Source organism: Rhea americana, unplaced genomic scaffold (assembly GCF_003343005.1).
Source record: "Rhea americana isolate MKP2758 unplaced genomic scaffold, rheAme1 scaffold_257, whole genome shotgun sequence".
In the NCBI taxonomy this organism is placed as follows: domain Eukaryota; kingdom Metazoa; phylum Chordata; class Aves; order Rheiformes; family Rheidae; genus Rhea; species Rhea americana.
Genome location: NW_028186376.1, coordinates 1 through 18,302, shown reverse-complemented (window position 1 = coordinate 18,302; position 18,302 = coordinate 1). Strand labels below are relative to the sequence as shown.

Sequence of the window (18,302 nt, the reverse complement as noted above, 5' to 3'; positions counted from 1 at the left end):
ATAAGGTTTCTTCTGATGCGTTGAAAATAAGAAATATGATGACTCTAGCTTTTAAATTATTTTTAAAGATATTTTGACTTATATATGATGTTTCAGAAATACTGAGCTTCTTGTTTTAATCTTTCTCTTCTACACAGTTGCTGCTGCTAGGACCATGGCACTGGGACCAGTTTGGATGACATACAGCCACATGCATCAAACTAGAGTTCTTGAAGAAAGTGACGTGCTTGGAAACTTATGATTTTGGGAGATCTCTTCAAAATTGTTCCAAGTGATGGGTAAAATTGAATGCTTGGTGTCTCCTCAAAAGGAATCCCTTCAACAGACTGTTACTTACAGTTTCATGAACAGGTCAAGTTATCTCAAAGCACCAGTCAGTTCAGAAAGCATTAATCATTATGTTTTGAAAGACTAACTCACATTTGCATTACGGGAAAAAACATGCTTAAAGAGGCTGTGAAGTCTCCATATCACTGGTGTAATGGAACTCTGCCATGGAGCTGGACAGTAGGCTAGAGGTTTTCTTGATGTGCCTTCACGTCCAAGGAAATTTACACTGTCCATGGACTCTGATGGGTTTACTCTCTAATTCTTCGTGAAAACTACAGGTTACTTCATCTTGTGTCACAGAAAGGTGACTACGGAAGAGAAAAGAAAAGAAAGGAGACCAGTGAAAGGAAGGTAGAAGTGAAATATCTTCTTTAGATGAAAAAGCTAGGACTGGAACCGATCAAAGATTATTAAGATTGTAGTGGGGAATGCTAACGATCCATCCCCTACACTGATACGGAGCTCTTCTCTCATAGGCAGCAATTAAGTGAAACTGATGGCTGAAGACAATTATACCACTGTGACTAGTTTAATTTTCACAGGATTAACTGATAGACCAGACCTGCAGCTTCTACTCTTTGTTGACTTTTTCCTGATTTATGGAATGACCTTGCTGGGCGATCCAGGGTTGATCTTAGTCATTAGGTTTGGCCCACAGCTGCACTGTGTACTTTCTCCTCAGCAATCTGTCCTTCTTGGATGTCTGCTACTCTTCCACTGTCACTCCCAACATGTTGCTCAACTTTTTGAGAATGTTACGGGAGTGTCATACAATGGGTGCCTTACACGGTATGGCTTCTTTGTAGTTTTTGCCACCACTGAGATGTTTCCCCTGGCTTCAATTGCATATGACCACTATGTGGCCATTTGTGACCTATTGCTGTACACTGTCATTATGACCAAAAAGATCTGCATACTGTTAATAGCTGTGTCATATCTGGGAGATATTGTACATTCATTAATTCATACCCATGGCTTGTTGAGATTGTCTTTTTGCAGCTCCGGTGTCATCAATCGCTTTTTCTGTGATCTCCCTCCTCTCCTAAAACTCCCCGGTGGTGACATCTATCTCAACAATATCCTTGTTTTCATTTTTGGCACAATATTTGAGACAATCACTTCTACAGTTGTCATCATTTCCTACCTTTTCGTTATTGTCACTGTGTGGAAGATCCACTCTGCCAAGGGCAGGCAAAAATATTTCTCCACCTGTGCCTCCCACCTCATGGCTGTATTCACATTTCGTGGCACAATTCGATTCATGTATTTCTGCTCCAGTTCCAGCTATTCACTGAGCACTGATAAAATAGTTTCTGTTTTCTACACATTGATCATTCCTATGCTGAACCCCTTGATCTACAGCTTGAGAAACAATGACACTAAATGTGTTGCAAGGAAACTGTTGAAGAAGGAGGTCTTTACATGCTGAAAGCCTTCCAGAACTGCGTGTGGGTAACTACAGGCAAAGTGTGGATAGCTTATATAACTATATAACTCTATTCTCTTTGATATGGGTTATCAAATACTAGATCCTTCACATAACCTTATTGAAGATAAGTGTCATGAAGACTGTTAGTTAAAGGATGTGCAATATGCAAACATATGACAATTAGTCCTGTTACTAATGCCTTATTTCAGCAAATGCCTAGTCAATGCTTTCCACCACAGAAATCTTAAATCACCTAGGCGTTCTTTGAAGTCTTTGGACACCAAATATTGGAACAATCTGCCTAATTTAAATATTTAAAAGTTGTATATCTAGCTCAAACTTACTCCTTTTCTCTAGCCAATGACGAGACATAGACACCCCAAAATTTTAGTAGTCCTTCCCAAGAAAGGTGTTTAAGACAGACTAGATGAAATTTCCCACTGAAGCTGCCTATTTTTTCTATTGACTATAGAAAGACCAGCTTAGACAAAAAACTGAACTTCCATCTTCCCAAATTTATGCATTTAAATCTCTCCTCAAGGCTTTAAAGATTCCTTGTAATTAGAGTTATCACCAGCACCTGTAGCCCTAGGACTAGGCAAAGCAAGAGTTAATATTGACAGTACCATTTGTTGTGCTCCATACTTGTACCATTCAAAGTGTTTCCATATGCTCTGGAAATAGAGCAACCAGGCAAGCTGAAAGGTGACTTTGCTGTTGTCAAGGAAAGAAAATAAAAACGAGGGAAAACTGCATGTTGCTTGCCTTGCTGTAAACACATGACATAGATAGTAATGCCAGAGGAACTTCTCCAGAAGCCTGTGTGTACAATGGAGCAGTCTGAGTTTTCAGCACACATCCATCAGAGTCTCTTGCAGACACGTGACAGTGTGTGCCGCTGTTTGCTTCTCCACCTTTAGAACTGTGGATATTAAAGGATATTTCCATACTTGAAGTTTCTTAGAAACACTCTCTCTTTTACTCATACATTCTGCCTAGTAACTGCATGCATAGTCAAGCAGAAGAAAGTGTTTGCTCCTGCAGATCACTGAAAAGAGGTTAAGAAAAAATAGAAATTAAATTACTGAACTGATTTTACGTGCAATTTCAATGATTTTTTTTTATTATTTCTTGGTGCTATAGCTTGCTCTTTCTTGGGCACTTGCCACGTTCAGTGCAAATATTATCTCAGCCTTTAGCACATCATTGCTTTTTCTTGGTCTTTCATACAATAACTTTTTTCCCAATAAGATTGTTTCTTGGGACTTGGGAATACTGGTGATACAGATCTCTGTTCTAGATATGAATAAAGGTCCTGCAGAACTCTTTGAACATGTCTGTATTTGCAACTGCTTTACTGAGCCTCTGGCTCTGGATCTTTATAGAGGCAACAAAACTTGAAACAGTGAAACAATGTGAAAATAACTCAAACCATCAGTTAAACTTTGCATCCTATCTTCTCAACAAGAGCATGATCCTGTATGAGACTCACGTTTTATTTCACAAATACTCATTCTCTCTTTTTCCTACTGTTGTCTACAGGGTCATAACCATGCTGTAAATATGCATATGTTAAATGTAAGAGGTTAAGTGACTTTCAGTTAGATTAAAAAATCATTATCAAAGCATTCTAAATCTCCTATTTGGAGGACATCTTTTCTTTTATTTGATCAGACAAGAAAACAGAGTATTTGTTATTTTTATTATTGTTTGTTTTTTCATTAACAGTACATAGAACCAATCAAGTACAATATTCACCTGCAATCATAATATATTCTCCATCAGTTGAAGACCTTAATTTAATTTAAGACTTAGGACTTAAGATTAGTTGAGCTGCATCACTAGCTGTTAAACAGTCATACATTTCTCTTAGTCATCCAAACATTAGTCAACTTCGGTCTGAAAAACAATTAATCAGAGAGGTGAGCAAAGAGGATTTTGCTGTAAACTGGGTAATTGAGGAATTGTAAACGTACTCATTTTGAGCTTGTTGCTAAGGGAGACCAGACTTCTGTTTGCCTGTTTAAAGGCTCCCATGAGGACACTTTAATGATGTCCTTTGTGTTTGATCCGAAAAATATTAGCTGAAAACTCAGCTGCTAGTGAGGTTTTAGTTCCTAATGGCTGAATTAGCAAAAGAGTCTAGTAGGAGGTCTTGACATGATCTCTCAAGTTTGAGGGATGAGCCGTTGTTCTGTGCCACCCATAAGCATGAAACAATATTTCTTCTTTTCTATGGAGGGAAGAGGATTATTTTATCTCTTCTCAGATGTCTTCAGAAACGTCTCATTATCATGTCAATATGATGAGCAACTACATATATTTCACTTGTTCGCATATTTTCACTAAAGAGAAATTACAGATCACAGACATGAGTTAGATAAGATCAATGAAAGAGACTGAAAGACCCAGCTGAACATTAGATAAGAAGGCCATTTTTGTATCGCTGTACTGAGGGGGTTGTGATGGCATCTTTGTCAATGAGATTGAAATCCAGGCTTCTGTGGTGTCAGAGCATTTGGAGGCTAAGGACTGGAGAGTGAAGTGCGGCTGAGCTGTAAAATCCAGGTATGTCCTTGACGGTATTAGCACTGAACTGTCAGTTTGGCATTGATGGTGCCCACGTTCACCATAGGCACATACCTATAGACTGTTTTAAATAATTCAGGGTCTGAATAGACAGGAAAGAACAGAATGGGAAAAGCAATATTACTGTCTGTACTTTACACCTGGGGAGCTCAAAAAAGTTTGGCTGCTATTTTTGTTTGCTTTGTGTGAAATCACATAGTGAATTGTAGCATTAGCAAGGTGGTCAGATCACTCTAACGATTAGACCAAATGTGGTACATCCTCTGTGGGATAGATTGCCTTGAACTTTAGATTTCTCCATTAATTGCTTATTTAGTGAGTTAAACATCTCAGCTGCCTTTATGGTTAACTGAAAGAGACAGGACTTCTCAGGAAGAGGCTTCTAAGCTACTCATTCCTTTCAAAAGGGAGTGCCATGTGAGTGCTTTTTGAAGAGAGCCACATCCTGCCTGAGCTGCAGACCCAGCACTACATGAGCCATTCAGGCTCCCTCTACTAGTAACTGAGTAGAAACAGGCATTTTCTTAGTTTAAAGAGAGAGAGAAGTCGATGAGTTTAGATGAAAAACCTCTACTTTGGATGAATAAACTCTGGTGATGTTAATTCTTTCCTCAGCAAGTAAATAAAGTAAAATACCTAGCTTAAAAGATGAAAGAAGTTAGAGAACTTGCTCACTGTTTAGACTGTTTCCAAAGCCAACAGTGTTAACTGCATGTTAGACTTAGCATCACCTAAAAATATCCACATACTAACTCCAATTCAGCTAGAATGTTTGTGTTGCAGAATAAAGCAAAGTGCTGAGTTTTTCAGTTGGGCCTCAGTTGCTGTATCATCTCAGATGTGCACTGCAGTACCCAAAGATAATCAACGAGCTCTGCTCTCAGCGCCTTGCTCTGTAGCTGTCTGTTTCTGGGGCTGACTTGTTCACAGCTAGCACAGAGAATCTCTACATGAGGCTGGTCTAATTGTTAAAAATATAATCATAGGAAGCTTTGAAAAATCTGAGCCCCACAAAATGAACACAAGGTCCTGGTACTTAATCCCAGCATTTTCCCTACTTGATGGTGGATTACTCCATGAAATATACTCGTAAACAACCTTGTCTTCCTTTCTTATCTATACAGTCATCACACATCTCATCTTAGCATGTAGACTGTTACAGATGTATGCATGGCAGTAAACAATCACACAACAGTGACCCATTTCATCCTGTTGGGACTGACAGCTCAACTAGAACTACAGTTCCCACTTTTTCTAATGATCCTACTAATCTATGTCATCACTCTTGTGGGTAATCTTGGAATGATTGGATTGATCAGAATTGACCTCCAACTTCACACACCTATGTACTTCTTCCTCTTTAACTTGTCAATTGTGGATCTCTGTTATTCTTCAGTTTTTGCTCCAAGGATGCTGGTAAACTTCTTAGTGAAGAATAAGACTATTTCTTATTCTGCATGTATTGTTCAGCACTTTTCATTTGTTGTGTTTGTGACCACAGAGGGATTCCTGCTAGCTGTCATGGCCTATGACCGTTATGTAGCTATTTGCAACCCACTACTTTACACCACACTTATGCCCAAGAAAGTGTGCATTTGGCTGGTAGCTGGATCATATTTAGGGGGACTCTTTAATTCATTGATACATACTTGTGGCTTACTGAAGTTGTCATTCTGTGGACCTAATATCATCAACCATTACTTCTGTGATACAAACCCACTGTTGAAACTTACTTGCTCTGATGACTATATCAATGAGATTATGCTTGTAACCCTCTCTGGGATCATAGCTATTTCCACACTTCTAATTGTCATAATTTCCTATCTCTACATCATCTTCTCAGTCCTGAGAATGAGCTCCACAGGCAGGCACAAAGCCTTCTCCACCTGTGCCTCACATCTGACAGCTGTAACCCTATTCTATGGGCCTGTGAGTTTAAGCCACATACAGCCCAGTTCGAGATACTCACTGGAACAAGAGAAAATCTCTTCAGTATGCTACACACTGGTCATTCCCATGCTAAATCCACTGATCTACAGTCTCAGGAACAAGGAGGTGAAAAATGCACTTAGAAGGGTGATGGAAAGGAAAAAAGGCTGTTTACTGACTTGTATTTCAGAACAATCAATTCCCTAGAAAAGCTGAAAGGAGAGGGAAATATCAGTTCTGTACCAATGTTTTGACTTTTACTAATAATATGTGCATAAGAATCAAATGTAAATGAAAAATTAGAGAAACTTTTACAGATAATTTTTAGTATCTTGAAGAAACATGAAGACCTAAAATGGTATGTAATGAAATGTAACTTAAACATTTCACTTAATTTTGGACATTAAAGCTAAATAGACATAAGGAAAATAATAAAAAAAATCTCTCAACTTTACTCTTTAGTTTTTACTATATTCCTGCAACTCTCTGACATATTTTGAATTTCCTCGAGGAGAAAATGAAATTTGTCTGCTAGTGTTTGGCTCCCATAACACATGTCTATGTTTTTGGGGTGAGGTTGTAGGAAAATATTTTAACTCTTTATTTCAAGAGACAGAGCTTACAAATTCAAATGCATACTTGCAGCATTGCCAGTGATAGCTCTTGCATTACATATTTTTATTGTTGTTACTGTTTTTTAATGATATGGCTATATCTGATGTGGCTTAGGTCACAGAAAGGAGGCCAAAATGATATTGGACTAGCACTAGCTACACATAAAATTCTGTAAATTCTTTCAGCTTTACTAACCATGATTTCTTAGTAAATAATAAAAAACCCACCAAAATCCACAATCAGATATGGGAAATAACTCACTTTTCCACGGACGTACATTTTTTCATTGTCTTTATGAATTCTCAGCTGAGCAGTCTGTCTATCCTCTTCACTTTCTACGGAGCTTTGTAAATAAAGTGTCTCTGTGGTCTTCCAAAAAAAGAAGCGCCTCAAATTATTGGAACTGTCTATAAACTATAAGGAGATGTTCTTCAGTAGGAGTATCATGACTGGATGTGTACAAGAGACAAGATGATCCTTGAAAATCAACCAGCTTTCCTGGATCTCTCCTCTCTTCATGGTTATACCACATGTAATTCATCCAAGAAGGTCCCTGAACAGGCTAAAGTCTGTTTTACTGAAATCTGGGGTTGTGATCTTGCTTTTTGTCTCATTCCCTCCTCTTAGGATCCTGATCTCCACCATCTCATGCTCACTGCTGCTAAGGCTGCCCTAACCTTCACATCCTTGGCCAGTCTTTCATTGTTTTTTAATCTGAGGTCCAGCACAGTACCTCCACTCATCAGCTCCTTAATCACCTGTGTTAGGAATTTGCCATCAAAATAGTACAGAAGCCTCATGGATTACTTGTGCACTGCTACATAGTCCCTGCCGCAGATATTACTGTGGGTAAAGTCCCCCATGAGAAGGAGAGCCTGTGAACATGGAGCTACTTCCAGTTCTCTGAAGAAGGCTACCTCTACTTCTTTTTCCTGATCAGGCAGTCTGTAGCAGACACCCACAACAGCGCCATTCATGTTGGTCTATCCATTATTCCTGACCCATAAGCTCTCAGCTGGCCCTTCACCCATCTGCAGGCAGAGCTCCATGCATTTCCATTGGTCTCTCACACAAAAGGAAACTCCCCCTCCTCACACTCCTAGCCTCTCCTTCCTAAAAAGCCTGTATTTATCTGTGTCAGCATTCCAGTCGTATGAACTGTCCCACCACACCTCTGTCATCCCATTGAGATCATAGCCCTGTAATTGCACATAGACTTCTAACTTCATTTGTTTGCTCCCTATGCTGTGTACATTAACAGGCTCTTTAAAGAGGCACCTCAGCATGCTGATTTCCCAGAAAGAGTACGAGAGCTTTTCCCATATTGCTGTTCTTGATTGCTGGTCATTCTCTCCCTCTCCTGTCATTCCTAATTTAAAGCCCTTCTTATCAGTTGGAGTTACCTCCTTACAGGTTGGACAGCCTATTGGCAAAGAAGCTTTTGCCTCACTTTGTCAGGTGGATCTCGTCTCTTGCAAGTAGTCATTAGTCCTCAAAGAAGGTCTCATGGTCATAGAAACCTTGTTGCACAAACAATTTTTGACCTGCATAACCCATCCAATCCTCTTCAAGCCCTTCCTCCTCACTGGCAGGATCAAGAATACCACCTAGCCCTCAGGCCCTTCACCACTGCCCCCAACCATGTAGTCATGCTTGATACTTTCCAGGTTTCCCTCACAGTTTTTTTGGTGCCTGCATGGTCTTTCAACTTTACCATAAATCTGAGCAAGCACAAAACTTCCCTTTATAACAGGTCAGGTTAGCAGATGGGAACTTCCTGCAGCAGAGAGTATCCCACTACTAACCTCTCTTTCTCCTGCTGCTCCTGTGTGGCGTAGGCTCAGCTTGCACGGAAGCTTCATCTGACAGAGCTGCCAAACCTTTGTCTGCTATGAGGGCACTGAAGTTATTCTGTAGTTGCAAATTTACAGGTGGAGTAGGAGCATCATCTTGGTGCCAAAAGTCACAAACTTCCAGCCTTTGCCACCATGGGAGCCCTCACTTCCCAGTCTGATAGGCACAGACTCTGCCTGCTTCTCCTTATGTACTGTTGGGGATTCAGGCTTTCTAAGCTGTAGGGTCTCAGAGAAGATCTAGTTGATTTCTTTCTTGTTGTCTCTGATGCTGCCAATTGCTGCCATGCAACAAATTAAAGAGAAGGCAAAAATGGAAATATTTCTACCTCCAACTTTTCAATATCCTAACTCAACTTTTTCCATATCCTTCTACCAATGTCTGCGTCAATATTCTCAACTGGGACACTGCAGAGCAGTTAGAGCACTTAAAAAAAAAAGAACCTTAGGGATCCTTTCTCTCAGTTCTGATGCCACAGTCAAATGTTTATTCAATATGGAACAATCTCTGTGCTTTTGGTTGTTTTTGGCACGTATCTTCCACTGAAGGCTGTGGTACAGACTTCAGTGCTTCAGGCTTTGTCCATGACAAAAGCAAATGAGATGACTAAATCCTGAAAGTGCCCTTCAAGGTCAGGGCCAGAGGCACTCGCAAAGATCCCACTGAAATAAACAAACTATGGTTCCATCCTTACAGTCTGAAAACTACGTGTCCTCATTTAGAGATCCTTCCAGATGTTCAGTGAACTAAGGTGGAAAAAAAAAAGAACAAGGAAACAATATAGAAAACAAGAAGCATTTATCCAGCCTTTATGTACACTAGGCTTACTTCTCTGTGACTTCTAGGGTATGTGACCTCCATGGAGCTATGTAAGTATAAAGCAAAAGTGAAAACCAATGAATTAGCTTAATTACAACAGTGCAGTCTTCCCCATAGTCACAAAAAAACCCTTGTAATATTAATGATCAGTGTCTCAAAAGGCCAATTGCCCAACCACTTCTGTATTGCTTTTAGCTGTTTGAAAACTTTATACCAAGCATGGAAATAGTCTCTCATTATTTACCCAGACTGATCCTGTGGGGCTTTGGAAGTCAAGAATGAAATACACTGCGTTTTTTTTTCTCTCTCTCTCTTTTCTGCAGTGTCTGAAAATTTCAGTGGACACAGTAGTTCCTGTATGGAAATGAGAAGTCTCATTTCTCCGTCTCTCCGTCTGGAATCCACACTTTCTCAAGCTCATGTACAGTCCCTTCCAGGATAAACAGAGCTGAGATGGGCTCTGTAGTATGTATGTGATTGGGAAAGCTGTACTTCATATTTCAGGTAAGTATAAAGTATTTTAGTAGAGTTTCGACTGTAAATAAGACAGGTCTTTTCACGAGTCTTGGCTCTTTATTATTTTTGTCATTTTTTTTCTTATTTCATTCTTGGATGTGATGCTGAATATGTTGAAAAGGCCATGGGAAACTGGTGACTTGAAAAACCTTGGGACGGTTCCTGTGCTGAAATGAAAGTGCATTTCAGTGTTATATAGCTCATACTGACAGGTTATGGCACTCTGAGGTTTTTTTTTTTTTTTTTTTTTTTTTTTTTGTTGTTTGATATCGGTTTGTTTTTTTGTCTTCACTTGTTATGAACATCAATGTTTTTAATTGGCCAGTGGAGTGCCTTAAAATGTTTCTTTTCAATTGGGCAGATTAATGGGATTATAGATTTTTTTTTGTTACTGATCACTTTAGATCCCCCTAAGAAAATTCTTCTTCATTTTCAAATGAATATCTTTTTCATCTTCTTAACAAAGATTGCCAATTTCAGATTAAAAATATCAAAAAGCCCAGAGAAGGAATCTTCTCCCCTAATTTCATTCACTTCATGAGAAGTGTAATCTAAGTTTGTTCTCCAGATCTCTCTATAGAAATGAACTTTTCATCCCTGCTCTTTCAGAATCCAGTCTTGCAGTAAAATGAGTTTTACTTCTGAGGTTCTTGTCTCTCTCCTCTGCCTAGGCAAGCAACCCAATCTTCTGACTACTAGTCTAGATGTCTAACATTAAGACAGCAAAGCTAGAAGTAAATCCCAAATAAGAAGAGAAGGCAAACATCAATGTGTTTCACAAATCTATGGGATAAGGTTACATAGGAATTTTTAAAGTATATTGAAAATTTTTGCTTCTTAAGTTTGGATTTAAACCTTACTAGTAGTGAATACTGCTCATGCAGAGATCCAGTTATGGGCTACACATAAGAAGTTTTATCAGTCTGAGGAACAAAGACATTCAATAACTGGAGACATGAGGGCCTTTTCTTAGCGCCTAGGCTCTGTATCTACTGAACAGAAAGAGGTAGTTCCTCCAGTGATGGTGCAGATTCAGAGTACTAAATGTCAAATTCTCTTCACTTAATTACTGTAAATGCCCTCTAGAGGGACTCACCTCTAGAAGCCTAGGCTTCCAAAAGAGACATCCATGCTCCTTACTGGAAGTTAAGGAATGTGAAATACTGCTGACTGTGTTTATTTGGTACTTTTCCCCCTACTCAGTTGAATTCGTGCTGTCCAACCATTTAAAATGTTAATATTGTGTGTCTTGTCGCTCTTATCTTGGCAGGAAAGAAGTACTTCAAAGCTGAAATAAATGAATGGGAACAATCACACAGTGGTGACCGAGTTCATCCTTCTGGGGCTGACAGATCTTCTGGAGTGGCAGATGGCCTTCTTTGTAGTGTTCCTGGGAATCTATATTCTCACACTGCTGGGCAATACTGGGTTGATCCTGATAATCAAAATCAATACCCAACTGCACACACCCATGTACTTCTTCCTCAGCAATCTGTCCCTCATAGATTTGTTCTACTCACCATCTATTACTCCAAAGACTTTGGTGAGCTTCCTGTCCAAGAGTAAAGCAGTGCCCCATGCTCAGTGCTTTGCCCAGTTTTCATTCTTTGCTGCTTTTGTAGGATCAGAATGCCTCCTGCTGGCTGTCATGGCCTATGACTGGTTTGTGGCCATCTGCAAGCCTCTGCTGTATATGGTGGCCATGTCCAGGAAGGTTTGCATCTTCCTGTCTGCTGGGTCATTTATAGGGGGTTTTGTGAATTCCCTGGTGCACACAAGCTCTTTGGTGAGCTTGTCTTTCTGCGGGCCCAATATTACCCACCATTATTTCTGTGACTTCCCCCCACTTCTGAAGCTTGCCTGCTCTGATACGCAAACCGCTGAGGTCTTATTGTTCACTTTTTCTGGAACTATTGCTGGCGTCACCATCCTCACAATCCTCATCTCCTATTTGTATATTTTTTCCACCATCTTGCAGATTCAGACCAGTAAAGGCAAGCACAAAGCCTTCTCCACCTGTTTCTCACCTGATAACTGTCACTTTGCTTTATGGATCCCTAAGCTTTATTTACATGCAGCCCAGTTCCAGGTACTCATTTCAACAGGAAAAAATTGTTTCAGTGTTTTATACACTCCTGACCCCAATTCTGAACCCCTTGGTCTACAGCCTCAGGAATAAAGAGGTGAAGGATGCCTTGAGAAAGGCAGTGTCCCAGTTCGTTTCTTAACCAGTGCAATGGTTGACATTATAGAGCCTAATGGAGTAGGAGGAACAATATATCTCCCAGAGCTACCTGAGTTCATGATAGTTGCTGTTCTTTTCAACAGCTCAGCTCAAAGCAGAATCTAAAACACGTGTGCTGACTCCCATTGTCAAAGTACCTACGCCTTTTCAGTGAGCAAAAGAGAATATCAACAACTCAACTGGACATATAAACCAGAGGACTCTCAATTTCTGAGACAACGTCACGATAACTGACATCATTAGATCATGATATCCAGTGGACCTAGAAGGAAAAGAACAGGAATTTTAGCTCCAAAATCAGTCTTTGAAAGTCCTTCACAATCTTTCTTTACCATGGTGCAGTAGAACAACATTCTGCATACAGCTTTGCAGTAATTTGTCTAAAGGGCAGACCTACAGGAGACCTTGGGCTGTAGGAATAGTCTCAAATAATTTCTAATGAAAAACAAGATTCACCAAGAAGAGAGCTGTTTAAAGCTAAGGTCATTAGGCTTTTAGTGAGAGGAAACAAATAGGTATGTCTCTGGGATAGTGTTGAGAATCCCAAAACTGATGTCTCAGCGAGTATAATTACTTTCTGCAGATGCTCAGCTCTTCTTCTACTAGTGCCTAGATGATTTGCCTGAACTAGACCAGAAAATTCAAGATGATTTAAATTCATTGAAGCATACTGTGACCAAGATTCCACCTAGTAGAAGTTGGTGTGTTTCCACTGACCATTTTCCTTGGCTACAGGCTGCAGATAGGTTGGTATGTCCCCGAAAATGAGCTCTCAGTAGAACATGAAGAACAGAAAAAAAGACTGACCATTTATAAGGGCTTTGATAATATATGCAGATAGATTGGAAGTTGGCAGTTCCACAAGACGATTTAAACAATTTAAACTTCTGGCTTCCTAATGAATCTGTATTGGCTGTGCCCTCAATTAAGTATACGCTATTACCTGATATAGCCTAAATATTTGTTGGGGTACATATATAGGTAGCCAACTATAATGTAGTTACACTTACAGGGTAACAACATCAGAATTTATAAGCTGTTGTAGATAACAAAACAGAAACAATGTATATACAGGTGGCTAATTGTGTTTTGTGGTTGTGATAACTAAATAGCAGCATGAGAAACCACAGATAGGTGAAACTTTAAAAAGAACAAAAACAGCCTACTGGCATAATAGAAGTTGCTGACCAAGTCAAAAATTACCAGGGTAATCACAGATACCAAACAAAGGTATAAAGTTAGGAAATTAAGGTCAATAGGGAAAGGGTGAACAAAGGTGGGCTGTTTATCTGGGAGAGGATGAGTGTGGTAAAAGGGAAAAACTAGGGAGGGAAAAAAAGGAATAATGTTATTAGTGCTTTACAGGGGTACCTATCAAACAGCCCTGTACCTGATCAGTGCATCTTGGAGCAGGACAACAAACACATTGTCGCTTTGACCACAAGCATGTCTGGCTTACTTCCATGGTCAGGGGAGACCTAGTGTGCTTTTCCTACCTAACATGAGAGAGGGTGCACTGAGAAGGGATAAATTAAACACTCTAACATGGTTAATTACATGAATTAATGTGTGATCTGTTACACATGTCCCTAGGCTGCCAGCGTTATGCCTCTGACTAAATGAGAAACAGAATGGGCATGTATTTTGACCTATTTCCAGGTCACATTTGTTCGCATATGAGCTCACAGATAATTGCAAAGAAATTGGACATGAAGCTCAGCCAGAGTAATTTCTATTATTCTCCAAATTAAGCAGTATGGCTGTGTTGGTTTTGGAACAAGGAAGTCTAAAAAAAAGGGAGAAAAATGCAGTTACAATGTGAGAGATTTAAGGGTCAAATTCCCAGATAATGCATGGTTGTAAAACTCCATTGACTGTAAGCAAATCTGATAATTTTTATAGCAGTTAGAACCTGACTTTGAAGTAGGGATTTAGCCAAAATTTATTTGTAAGTAGCAGAAGGAAAGATTAAAAAAAAATTTTTGTAGCAGTGCTCTATCACATACATGTAAATACATGGAATAGAAGAAGTTATTTGAAAGACCTGTTTCTATAATCCCAACATGATCTCATCTTGATCTGCATTCTCACTCTAGTGGGAAAGCTTGGAATGACTGTGTTGATAAGGATTCGCTCTGAGCTTCACATCGCCATATGCTTCTTCCTCAATCTCTTCCTCAGTCTCTTCTTATTGGGGTTATTCCTCCATTACCACACCTGGACGTTTAATTACTAACAAAAAGGTGAAGAAGGGAAAATTGAATCTCTATGTAAAAACTGGATCTGTTTTGCTTTGATTGTTTGAACTCCAGGGGCTTTTTATTTATAAACAATGCATGCTTGTTTCTGTGTCTGTCTCAGAGTGTAGAGACTGCAATGAACAGTTTTACTTTTCTATGAAAACGTTAACAATACAATAAACTCAAGTAAAAATAGGGACTTTCATGTTTATCAGATAACTGGATGAGTGACTCCAGCTAGTRGGAGAATAGCCTGCAGCTGAGGCAGGAGCACTGGTTTGGAGTAATCGAGTCTGCCTATGTTAGGATGGGATGAACTGACCTCTGGAGGTGGTCTTCAAAGGAACTGCGTTGGTTAGTGTCACCTTAGAATTTGACTCATCTAATTTAATACATAAAATTCACTTAGCATAATCTGAGTACCTAATTCCTTTGTCTCTAGTGCAACAAAAATAATGCAGACCAACTGAAGTTTCAGGAAAGTTGTATCAATCAAGGCGAACAGATATTTCAGACTGAGTAGCTACCTGAAGTAATCACACTGAATTCATGCAGATGTAAATACATTTCAAATCTTAGTTCTCCTATATTTTTATGAATTAGTGTACCACTAAGAGAACTGAATGTTTCTTGTATTAATTTCCATGTTAAAAGCCTAGTAACAGATATTGACAAATTTCTTTACTTTGCTTCAGCGATAATCAAAATGAACAACAATTACAGAATGTGTCCTACTCTAATCTTTTTTCCTTTATAGCCTAGCCAAATGTAGTCTTCATGTCAAAGGGAAAAAGATGTGTGATATTACTCAGAGCTTATGCCAGGAGTTGTCATGTTTGCTTCATTCTCTATGATTATAAGCAAGCAATCAAAATGTTGTTAATAAGCACAACTGTTACTGCCAAGCTTTGACATTCCCCTGTTGGATTGAAGTCTCAGTAGGAATCACTGCTACTTGTGGAAATGTAGTGAGAGATTCTTGCTTCATATTTCATAATTCAATTTATTTGGAAGGCAGGGCAGGGAGGAATGAAAGAACAGAGGAATGAAGGAGATTGCTCTTCTCACATATTTTCCACAAGAAAAAGCCCATCTTCTGAGTGTTACATATGTTGTTTTGTTTTTTCTATTACACAGTAGTATGTTGCAACATTTATCTCAGTTCATATCTGGAAATTAAAAGAATTCTCCAAGAGATTTAATCATCTATGTCTTCTCCAGAATCATAGACAAAAATCTCTTTCTAGAGCTAGTACCCAAGACAAGTCAGTCTGCAGACACCTAAGAAAAGTGGTGAGGGAGATTCTTGCACCTTTCCTTTCCAAAGGAGGCCAATCTTTCAGCGTTGCTTAGTTCACCCTTCTTTACCTGTCTTATTTTACCTGAAACAATTAAAGGTATTTTAGTCAGAGTGGACCCAATGTCCTTGTAGTGAGACAATTTGCTCCAGAGATTGTTTGAAAGGCTGTCTACAGCTAATTTACTGAGTCTATGTCCTACTTATCAAAAGAAAGAGCATGATGCTCTCCAGCTTACAGGTGGCTTCAGGAGGTAGAATAGCTTCACGAAAGGACCAAGAAGTGCCAGCCTTCAACCAATTGATATCCTAAAAAAATCTAAGCACATTCAGATCATCAAAAAATTAATTCACTGTCCACTAGCAGCCATTATATGTACTGCTTTGGATACTTGGTTTCATCATAGCCAAACAATCAATTTGCTTTTTAATAGGGCATTGTTCCTCTGTAAACATTCCCCAGACCTGCACAGCTCCCTGCRGCTAGGGCACCTTATCCTTGTCTGCTGTCTGTCCTTGTTAGCTGTATAGTCATAAGAGAAGCACAGCTGGCAATAATACTTACAGTTATGGCCATGGTTATAGAATGTATGACAAAGCTCACAAAAGCTTCTCACCCCAAATATCCTTCCTGACATCCTTAATACTCTTAATGTTAATAATGAACTTAATGTTCATTTCGTAAAGGAAGRAAACAGGTCTTGGGATAATTAAATCTATCGTTCAGCTTAAAAATTCCCCAACCTACATTCCCCTTGGATAGGAGGATGATGCATATATTAACATGTAGCATATCCTCAGATAAGGAGATGTCACTCAGTGTGACCTTCTTGTGCACAGAGGACCCCAGTTTGTCATGCAGCTCTTCTGCTCAGCTTAGGAATTCTGCATCTGTTAGATCACTGGTGTAAAGTGCTATGAGACTCCAAGCAAAACAGAGACAGTTGTCACTGGTATTTAGATCAGTTAAATAGGGCTGATTTTTGTCTTTTGGACGTAGTTTTGGAATGGGGGATAGATCTGCGTACCCCAGCCCCAACAGTTTTTACAATAATGATAGCCAGGCAGAAAGTCTGATCAAGACAGCACTCACTGACTTTGCTGGAGAGTATTGAGCCATCCTAAAACTTTCTCAGCATTCATATTGCTTAAAGTAATAGTGAGAGAATATAGAGAGTCATGCATATCGGCAGCTTCAGAAGGGAGCTGGGCATAATCACTAGGTTCAAGCAGCCTGTGTAAATGGTCAAAAACTTGCTCTATGTCCCAAACAAATGTTACATAAGCTTCATGTAGTGAAAATTGATCTAAATTTACATATTGGCATTCTTCTCCATATTGCCTAGCCCTGATTCTCTGGATTGGCCATTCCCACTGCCTTACATGCTTCATGGAAGCCACAAGATGGTCTGCTCCCTCCTCCACCATCTCTGTTGCATTTTTAGGGGAGGATTGGCAGATAAAGCTGGGCTTTCAAAAGCCCCCCTCAGGACTTGGCAGTGCAGTTGTTGGCCAACACTGGGAGACATCCATATTATGTACAAAAGCCTCTTGTTCTGCAGGGAGCTGCAGTTACCTGGAAACTGTTTCCAGAGGGTTGTCTCACACCCTGCTTGGAGAAATGTTCACTGGCCCATCTGATTCAGAAAAGCAGTTTGTGCTTAGTGTCTTTGTGATCCACATAATCTCTTGCAAAAAAGATGTTTGCAATTTGCAGACATAAAGTTTGTTTAGCTTTCCTAATTAGCAGAATTCATTGAAAAAGTTTTCTTTTTTCTCTCTCACTAACCTATAGCCAAGGTCCCAGAAGAAAAGAACAATGAACTCTTTTCCAAGCAGCACCCTTGGAGTTACACCAAACAAAAAATAACCACCATAGTCTATGAGTGTTAAAACAATTTACTCACTGTTGCAACCCCTGAAAAACTGGCTTAGTTTTACTAACTAACGGCCTTCTTTGTAACTCAGCTTTGCTTCACTATCCTATGAAAAATAGGAACAGCATCATCACCAGAGCCAACACTGATATTCCCACTTTTCAGTTCTGCCGCATCCCCGTGGTTTTTCCTGCTCTGCCTCTGTGGTCTAACAGGCCAGTTTTCGTGGCGTGCTTGGCCTGCCTCTTCTTTGCAGCAYTGGCCTAAGAACAAGGAAACACCTATAGCAGCAGCCTGCACCCCAGTAACGGTCCTACAGGGAGCTGTAAGATCCCCCACACCCGTGGGCAAAGGCAGCTTCCTAAGACCAACTGCCCTCTCCATGTGAAACTCACCTTGAAATAACAGTTTGCGATTCACAGCCCCTTGGCTGGTTCTTCTGGTCCACACGGTCTTTTGGGGGAATCTCTTCGGGGCTTTTTCTTGTCGTCCCATGCAGATGTTCTTCTGAAGCTGGCCTTTTGCTCTGGTTTTCCATTTCTGCAGACAGCGTTGCCTGTGC

At 39.8% G+C, this 18,302-nt stretch overlaps 2 protein-coding genes and 1 pseudogene across 2 annotated transcripts; all 3 read left to right on the top strand.

Annotated features, from left to right (window-relative positions):
• The first annotated feature begins 826 nt into the window (after window positions 1-826).
• Window positions 827-1,759, top strand: LOC146594497 (olfactory receptor 5J3-like; annotated as a pseudogene).
• Window positions 1,760-5,518: 3,759 nt separating this feature from the next.
• LOC146594496 (olfactory receptor 5J3-like) lies at window positions 5,519-7,305 on the top strand. Its single transcript, XM_085307386.1, has 2 exons — window positions 5,519-6,427; window positions 7,225-7,305. The coding sequence occupies exons 1-2, from the start codon at window positions 5,519-5,521 to the stop codon at window positions 7,303-7,305; spliced, it is 990 nt and encodes a 329-aa protein (XP_085163512.1).
• Window positions 7,306-11,312: 4,007 nt separating this feature from the next.
• Window positions 11,313-12,309, top strand: LOC146594495 (olfactory receptor 5J3-like). The gene is given in 2 exon segments (XM_085307398.1): window positions 11,313-12,100; window positions 12,102-12,309. Coding segments are annotated over 2 exon segments (930 nt in total). The 5' UTR covers window positions 11,313-11,378.
• Window positions 12,310-18,302: the final 5,993 nt, after the last annotated feature.

What these genes read in the sequence shown, in the direction of transcription:
- LOC146594496 (XM_085307386.1), top strand. Translation starts at nt 5,519, where the DNA reads ATGGCAGTAAACAATCACACAACAGTGACCCATTTCATCCTGTTGGGA. An exon ending in AAAATGCACTTAGAAGGGTG is followed by an intron (nt 6,428 to 7,224) that starts ATGGAAAGGAAA and finishes TATCCTCTTCAC; the next exon opens with TTTCTACGGAGCTTTGTAAA.